At 51.6% G+C, this 9,272-nt stretch overlaps 1 protein-coding gene across 1 annotated transcript in view; it reads left to right on the forward strand.

The window, feature by feature from the left end:
* The first annotated feature begins 1,539 nt into the window (after window positions 1–1,539).
* LOC112074761 (A-kinase anchor protein 2) overlaps window positions 1,540–9,272 on the forward strand; it is a 17,195-nt gene continuing 9,462 nt past the window's right edge. Inside the window, exons 1-2 of the mRNA XM_070440662.1 lie at window positions 1,540–1,761; window positions 4,868–7,604. Coding sequence (XP_070296763.1) covers window positions 1,540–1,761; window positions 4,868–7,604 — 2,959 coding nt within the window. The remainder of the gene's footprint in view (window positions 1,762–4,867; window positions 7,605–9,272) is intronic.

Consider the following 9,272-nt stretch of genomic DNA (forward strand, 5'->3'; position numbering starts at 1 on the left):
TTTTCTCTTCGTCACCGACCTCCCCCGTGGTGTTCCCACCTCACTCCCATCGTTTTTTCTTGCTCTCTCTTGCTCTCCTCGTTTCACCTTCCGTGGTCGGTTGGCCCACGCCCTGTGACCGCCACGGTCCTGCTTTACCGCCTCCTTGGGCGTCGGCGTCCCCCGCTTCCCCTGGCGTCCCTCCTCGCGCGCGCGCTGTGGCGCTGGTTAAGTTCGCGCTGGCCCTGCCCTTTCCCCCCCCCTGTGCGTTTGCTCTTCCCCCCCGCTTGCCTGCATGTGCCCCATGCTTCCGCCCCCCCGCGATCTCGCCGCCCTACGCTTCAGCATTGTTTGCTTGCATAGCTTGGACGGGTTCACCCCGTTCTCTCCCTCGCCTTGGCCTGTTCCTTCCGTCCCGGTCAAGCCCCTTGTCTCTCCCTGAGCAGTTCTCCCTGTTTGCTCCATCTCCGTCGGCGTGGCCCGTCCTGGTCCCGCTGACCTGCACGGCCCAGCACGCTGCTCAATGCGGTTTTAAGCGCATCCTGCGTGTCACGCCTCCGCCTTCCGCCATTCTCTGCCCATGCTCCTTCTTGTTGCCGATCTCCGCTCACCGTCCAACCACTCCCCCGCCTGTTCTTCTGGGCGGCCACCCGGCGCACGCCCTGGCTGTCCCCACACTTTATTATCGCCCAAGTGCACCTGGTCTGTTCCCCAGTGTCCTGCACTCCTTCTGTGGCCCGCTGCACCTCCGTTGCGTTGTTTGGCCGGACCCCACCCTTCTGTGTGGAGCAACCCGGCACCGCCCCCCACATCCCACCTCTCCCCCTGTACAGTCACTGGTGGCGGGAGTATCATGTGTTTGGGGGCTGCTTTGCTGCTCAGGCGCTGTCCACGTTGCTCTCCTCTCGCCGGACCCTGCCTTCCCCGTTTTCTCCTCCTTTTTGCAGCCGCCTTCGGCTCTCTTGTCTGCCACTTGCCGCTCACCCGCCGTTGGGTGCTGCCACCGGCCCCCGCCCCCCCCCACCGTCCCTCCCCCGCGCCTGGCTTCCCCCGACCACCTCCGCTTCTGGCGTTTCCCAGTCCGTCCTGCCTCCCCTGCTTGGCGTGCTTGTGGCACTGCCTCGCGACGGCCGTTTCCACCCCCGCCTCTCCAGCTCTTGCTGGCCCCGCCCAGTTTTGTCACAGCGGCATGGTCCCCCTTTCTGACCGCATGGGCCAGGTCTTGCTACAACTACAGGCCCGTTTGTTGCGGTTTTGTGCCACAAGCCTGCATTGGTTCACTTGTGGCCGTTATTACATCCACGGGTTTCCCATACTTTTCCCACCTGCTGTGAACTGTTTTAACCCGGTGTGTTCCTACCATTCGCGGTCTGCTGGTCGACGGTCACTACGTCCGGTCCACTCCTCTGCCGCCCTATCTATTCTCCTTTTGGCACGTCGGCTGCTGGCTGCTCCGGTGCCGCGGCTCCGATTGGGCTGCCCTCTCTGCCCGCCTCTCTCCCGGTCCACGCCCTGGTCGATCGCACCACTGGTCTGCCCCAGCCTCTCTCCCGGTCACGCATGGGTCGCCCCCCTGGTCTGCCCCGCCTCCTCTCTGGTCCCCCCAATGGTCGACCCCTGGTTGCCCCGGCCTTCTCTCAGGTCACCCCTGGTGCCCCCTGGTTCTGCCAGCTTTGCCCGTCAACCCTGGTCGCCCACCTGGGGTCGCCAGCCTCTCTCACACAGGTCCCTTGGGTCGCCCCTGGTCTGCCCCGCTCTCTCACGGTCACCCTGGTCGCCCTGGTCCACCCCAGTCTACTGCATTTCATACGCGCTTCCTTTCTCTGTCCTTTGTCTTCCTCCACCTCTCACCCCCCTTCCCCCCTACTCTCTCCTCCCTCCCCTCCGCTCCCTCCCTCTCCCTCCTCCCCCCTCACCCTCCGTGCTGCTGTTTCTCACTCTCTTGCCGCTCGGTCCTTCGTGGATGCGTTCTTCTTTGCCGATAGGCTCCCTTCGCGTGGTGCTGTTCTCTCTCTTGCAGCCTGGCCTCCAATTAGCGTGGGCTGATGTTCTTACATCCTATTGCACGCTCCAAGGCTCCTTCGCGTGGGCTGCTGTTCTGGTCTATTGACGCTAGGCTACATTCCGCGTGGCTGCTGTTCCTTGTTCACTTGAAGTCAGGCTCACCTTAGCTGGATGACATGTTCTGGTCTATTGCAGATCGGCCTTCCATTCGCGTCGGATGCTGTTCTGTTCTCTTGCAGCTCGGCTCGCTTACGCGTGATGCATGTTCTGTCTCACTTGCAGCTACGGCTACATTGCGTGGATGAATGTTTCTTCTCTATTGCAGCTAGGCTACATTGCGTGGATGATGTTCTGTCTATTGAAGCTAGGCTCATTAGCGTGGATGATGTTCTATCTATTGAAGCTACGGCTACACTTAGCGTGGCTGTGTTCTGTCTTTGAAGCTAGGCTCATTAGCGTGGATGGTGTTCTTCTATTGGCTGGCTACATTAGCGTGGTTGATGTTCTGTCTGTTGGCTAGGCTAACATTAGCGTGGATGATGTTCTGTCTATTGACAGCTAGGCTACATTAGCGTGGCTGATGTTCTGTCTATTGAAGCTAGGCTCTTGCGTGGTATGTCTGATTATTGCGCTCGCTACTTAGCGTGGATGATTTCTGTGCTGTGTGACTGACTGACGAGTTTCATATGACTCTTTGTCATTATCACCTCGGGTGATGATAGTTTGCCCTCGAGCTGTGGTGTGTGGTGTGTGTGTGTGTGTGTGTGTGTGTGTGTGTGTGTGTGTGTGTGGTGTGTGCTTTAAGCCCCATTTTGTTCTGTGTGTGTGTTGCCCTCAGGGAAGCACCTGATGTAGATTCAGGTCACGACCATCGAGAAGGGCCACCACACACACACAACACACCACAGAGAGAGACCCAGAGAGAGGAGGACACACACACAACGAGCGAGAAGACAAACAGACAGAGAGAGGAAGACAGGAGAGAGACAGAGAGAGAGCAGACAGAGGAGACGAGACAGACAGAGGGAGACGAGACAGAGAGACGAGACAGAGGGAGACAGACAAGAGAGACAGGAGAGAGAGACGAGAGAGGAGACAGAGAGAGACAGAAGAGAGACAGACAGACAGACAGCCAGACAGACAGACAGACAGACAGACAAGGACAGAGAGACAGGAGAGAGACAGAGAGACAGAGAGACAGAGCGACAGAGAGACAGAGAGCAGAGACAGACGACAGACAGACAGACAGACAGACAGACAGACAGACAGACAGACAGAGAGAGAGAGACAGACAGAGAGACAGAGACAGACAGAGAGAGACAGAGAGAGACAGAGAGAGACAGACAGAGAGAGACAGAGACAGACAGAGACAGAGAGAGACAGACAGACAGAGAGAGACAGACAGAGACAGACAGAGAGCGGCCTTCATTTCAGCCTCAGACTGTTGAATTGTAACCTGTCTAATCTCAGAAGATAAATCCCAGTGTTTAGGCGTGATATGGATTTATTTATTTTTTCTCCTAGTTTCAGGAGCATTTCCTACTCCAGTATGTCTCTTATTGAAAATAACTTGTAGCAGGTGACTGTGCTTTGATATCTGTACGAGTGTTTGTGCTGTAATATATTGCATTATTCATTTATTTATTTAACCTTTATTTAACCAGGTGGCCAGTTGAGAACAAGTTCTCATTTACAACTGCGACCTGGCCAAGATAAAGCAAAGCAGTGCGACACAAACAACACAGAGTTACACATGGGATAAACAAACATACAGTCAATAATACAGTAGAAAAATCTATATACGGTGTGTGCAAATGAAGTAAGGAGGTAAGGCAATAAATAGGCCAATAGTGGCGAAGTAATAAAGTTAAATAAAGGTGAAATAAAATATATAATTATGTGACGCCTGCGTCAGAGACACTGTTAAATATAACAGGTGGGAGATGCTTTCCAAAAGATCATTCACAATCTTTCCTCAAACCCAGATATTTAAAACACTTTCACGCATTTTTCATCACTTGCATACATTTTTTAATTGCCAGCAATGGCGTTTATTATTTGCCATTTTCCAAACAGCATGATATAGTACTTTGTTTCATTTAAAACCAAATTATTTGCTAGAAACCATTTTTGTAAAGTGTTAAAATAATCTTGGAGAGTTGTAAAATATTTCAACCAGATGTAATAGAGCACTGTGTCAGCAGCATATAAGTGAACATGTCTGACAGAATAGAGAGGAAATAACTTTATTTCATACAAGAAAACAAAACGAAATGTTATTGGATTTCATTCTCGTCATTATACTCTTATTCTCTTCATTATTCCCAGTTCTTCCTGTTAGGTTTCAAATAGCAGAAGTGGTTTAGTTTCTCATTCTCCTTTTATGATCTTCCCCAAATGCTATCTGATTAACTGATGCTACATAATGCTATGCTACTCCCTGGTTAACTGATGCTAAATAATGCTATGCTACGCCCTGGTTAACTGATGCTAAATAATGCTATGCTACTCCCTGGTTAACTGATAATAAATAATGCTATGCTACTCCCTGGTTAACTGATGCTAAATAATGCTATGCTACGCCCTGGTTAACTGATGCTAAGTACTGCTATGCTACGCCCGGACAGAATAAAAATGAATTGATATTTATTCTTTCAGAAATCCCCATATGCTATCTGATAAAGAAATCCAAGTGTCCCAAATGTAAAATAGAGCTCTATAAATAGAATAGGGGTCCATTTTGGATACATCCACGGTACATGTATTGGGTGCCATTTTGGATACATCCACAGTACATGTATTGGGTGCCATTTTGGACACATCCACGGTACATGTATTGCCCAGACCGAATAATAGTGACCTAACACCTCTCTTTGTCTTCCAGAAATCCTCCAAGGCATCAGAGGATGGTGATCTGAAGAGAGACAGAACGGAGAGAAAGAGCGTCGGTTTCCACAACTCTGTCAGTGTGATCTCAGCGGGCGGAGGAGACAGCAGTATCACCACCAGCACCATGGAGGTGGACGCCCACCCTGAGAGCTGCTACCCCAGCCAAGGGCTCAACGGCCAGGGCAACAAACACCAGCACCAGCCCCTGGACATTGAGGTAGCTCACGAGATAGCCTACCTAGACGAGGTGTTGGAAGCTAACTGCTGTGACCCCGGGGTCGATAGCACACCATCGCCCTCTAACGGAACCGCGACTACTGAGAAACACCCCAGGGAGGTCAGCATCGACGGGACTGGACCATCTGTCAACATCTCCAACACAGACACAACATGCCATGAGGTCATAGTAGAGGGGAGAAAGCAGACTATCTTCATTAAACACCAGGATGTCAATTACACCAACAACAGCAATAACACCAGGCCCAACGGCCACTCTGGACCAATGGCAGGAGAGCAGGAGAACTACAGGAAGAAGGGAGGAGAGACAACATCCCCCACTATGACCACCATCAAGAAGGAGGCCCGTTTCGAGCTGCGGGCCTTCCAGGAGGAGAAGAAGCCGTCCAAGCTGTTCGATCCGTGTGAGAAGGAGGTGCGCGTGAAGAAGGTGCGTCCCTCGGAGGAGGTGGCAGAGCTGGAGAGGGAGAGGTTGGAGCTGATCAGGGGCCAGGCGGTAAAGAAGAACCCAGACATGGGGACAAAGTGGTGGAACCCTCCTCAGGAGAAGAGTCTGGAGGAGGAGCTGGAGCCAGACAAACTAGAGTCACACAGGAAGTACGAGGAGAGGAAGCAGCAGAGGAGGTCAGAGTTCACTGGTGGGATGTCCCAGACGTACGCCCAGTACTCCATGGCCTTTGACCCTAAAGCTGACCCTGAGCCTGGCCGCGACACGGAGTACATCCTGGTGGAGCAGATGGACTTCTCTACCGCCAGGAAGCAGTTCCTCCAGATAGAACATGCAAGGCAGCAGGCAGCCGAGAGGTCACAGGTCACAGCTCCCAACTCGGCCAAGCCCTTCTCCAGATCATCAGACACCGTGATCCACGTGGAGAGATCCTCCGATTACGTCACTGTGGGCTACAGCAATTACCAGGACTCACCACTAGAGGACGGCGACGCAACCACTACAACGGTCCGGACAGAGAGGATCTACTGCAGCCCAGAAGGGTCCCAGTCCCCCACCTCTACCGTGGGGAGGGTCCTGGGCCTGGGACAGGGAGAGCCCAGTAATAGTGGCTCCAAGGAGGCCTGGATGGAGAACAGATACAGAGACGAAGACTTTACCTGCGCCAGGGCCATCATGACCATCATAAAAGATGAGAAGGACTCTCTGTCCCTCCAGCATCGTTCCTCCTCCCTCCACAGCCCCAGCGCTTCTCTGTCCTCCTGCAACCGCAATGAATGTGACTCCGGGCTGGACGAGCAGTCCCTGCGTTCCCTGGATAACTCTATGCTGGATACCCTGTCAAAAGACTTCAGCATGAATAACGTATCCGACAGTGGGGCGTCAAACGAGACCATGTCGGCCTCCTACCTGGGGGAGACATCTCTGGGGGAGTACTCCTTCCCCTCCACCCCACAGACCACTACACCCGTCAACGGAAAGATGGAGGGAGGCACTACCATGTCTCCTGGGGAGCAGAACGAGGGAAGTCAGGGTCTGTCGGAGCAAGAGCTGGAGTACCATGCAGGTATGCTGGTGCAGTGTATCATCCAGCACGCCCTGATGAACCAGAACCAGTCTCAGCAGGGTGAGGAGTGGCAGGGGGTCTCCCCCCTCCCCCTCCAAGAGAGGCACGTAGACGTTCTATCTTCTGGGAACCTTTCATCACTACCAACAGAGTATCAGTCACTCACACCTCTAGACCTCCACTCTCCTCCACCTCCCCAGCTCCACTCACCTTCAAGTCCAATGCAACAGTCACCAACACCCTTACAGTCCCTCCAGTCAGCCCCACCCCAGTACCAGTCAACTCCATCACCTCAGCCGCTGTCACCTCCAGCAAAGTTCCAGTCAAGTCCAACCCAATATCAGTCTCCTTCACCCCAGCTCCAGCCTCTCCCAACCCAGGTAGAGAGACCTACCTATGTCCAGGTAGAGAGACCTACCTATGTCCAGGTAGAGAGACCTACCTATGTCCAGATGGAGAGACCTACCTACGCCCCCCTTCCACAGAGATCTTCCTCCGGGGGGCCTAAGATCCTCATCCAGTCCGCACTCAGTCGCTCACTGGCCCTAAACCCAGACCCGGTCCCAGTCCGCACTCCTGTCCTCATCCCTCCCCGTCCCATAGAGCCCTATCAGGCTCCAGAGCTGTCCCGGACCCCGAGTGAAAAGGACCAGTTCAGTTACTTCTCTAAGTACTCCGAGGCGGCCGAGCTACGCAGCACAGCCGCAGCGACCAGAACCCAGGAGACGGAGCAGAGCACCGGGCCGTTCAAGCTGCGCTCCCGGAAGCAGAGGACTCTGTCCATGATCGAGGAAGAGATCCGAGCGGCGCAGGAGAGAGAGAAAGAGCTGAAGAAGCAAAGACTGGGAGCGGTGCGGTCAGGACCGGATCCCAGAACCAACCAGACTGGCAGACCCAAGACGATGACTATCAACCCCGGGGACAAGCACAAGACCAACAGTCTGCCCGCCAAACTCAGCCTCACCAGCATGACGGCACCAGGTGAGCCAACTGTGATAACTGTTTCTGCATCTGAAACCTTATTCCATGCCTATTCTTTTCATCAGTATTGTACTATATAGACAAGAGGGTGCCGTTTTTGGAAACAACCCGTAAAAAAAATATATATATTGTCCTTGTTTATCAGTGATTAATTGATTGATTGATTGACATTTGATTGGTACTGTATGTGAGTTGTCCTCTTGTACAAGTCTTCAGACTACTTCCATCCAGAAGGCTGTATTCATGTTTCCCTAGTGATGGTATTATAGGGGGGGGCAGATTTTTTCGGCTTGGTCAATAAGAAATCCAAGGGCCATGACTGAAGCCAAACGAGAGTTGTCTTGAAGGGGTGGGTTAATGTGGGTGTCTCTTTGTGTGTGCATTCGTACCTGGCAAGCGTTTGGACATCCACTCTGCCATCCACTACACAGTTACAGTCACTCGTGTTCTGTTTTGCCATTACATATTATATATGACTACATCACTTCCTGTACCCCCTGTTCACTCATTACTGCACGGCCAGGCACGACTCCATTTTGAAAGCATTCTGATGGCTGATGGGAAACATGAGTTGTGTTGTAAAATCCGACTTGAGAATGGTTTGAAATTACAGTCTCCCGAACACTGCCTCTGACATTCTTAGGCTCCTGATTGGCTGTTTAAACAGAGTCCTGTTTTTATTACAAGGGTTGGACTTCTCTAGGTTCAACATGCTGAGTTCTCTGAACAACATGCTGAGGTCTCTAAACAACATGCTGAGGTCTCTAAACAACATGCTGAGGTCTCTAAACAACATGCTGAGTTCTCTAAACAACATGCTGAGAGCCTGAGGTCCTCATAAGAACAACAATGCTGAGTTCTTCTAAACAACATGCTGAGGTCTCTAACAACATGCTGAGTTGCTCTAAACAACATGCTGAGGTCTCTAAGCAACATGGCTAGAGGATCTCTAAGCAAACATATGCTGAGTTCTCTAAACAACATGCTGAGTCTCTAAACAAATGCTGAGTCTCTAAACAACATGCTGAGTTCTCTAAAACAACATGCTGAGCTTAAACACATGCTAGTTCTCTAAACAACATGCTGAGTTCTCTAAACAACATGCTGAGTTCTCTAAACAACATGCTGAGTCTCTAAACAACATGCTGAGTCTCTAAACAACATGCTGAGTCTCTAACACAAACATGCCGAGTCTCAAACATGCTGAGGTCTCTAAGCAACACTGAGTTCTCTAAAAACATGCTGAGTTCTCTGAACAACATGCTGAGTTCTCTAAACAACATGCTGAGTTCTCTAAACAATCATGCTGAGTTCTCTAAACAACATGCTGAGGTCTCTAAGCAACATGCTGAGTTCTCTAAACAACATGCTGAGGTCCTCTAAACAACATGCTGATTCTCTAAACAACATGCTGAGTTCTCTAAACAACATGCTGAGTTCTCTAAGCAACATGCTGGTCTCTCTAAACAACATGCTGAGTTCTCTAAACAACATGCGAGTCTCTGAACAACATGCTGAGGTCTCTAAGCAACATGCCTGAAGTCTCTAGCAAACATGCTGAGGTCTCTAACAACATCTGAGTCTCTAAACAACATGCTGAGTTTCTTTCTCCAAACAACATGCTGAGTTCTCTAAACAACATGGCTTGAGAGGTCTCTAAACAACATG

Source organism: Salvelinus sp. IW2-2015, unplaced genomic scaffold (assembly GCF_002910315.2).
Source record: "Salvelinus sp. IW2-2015 unplaced genomic scaffold, ASM291031v2 Un_scaffold2803, whole genome shotgun sequence".
Lineage (NCBI taxonomy): Eukaryota > Metazoa > Chordata > Actinopteri > Salmoniformes > Salmonidae > Salvelinus > Salvelinus sp. IW2-2015.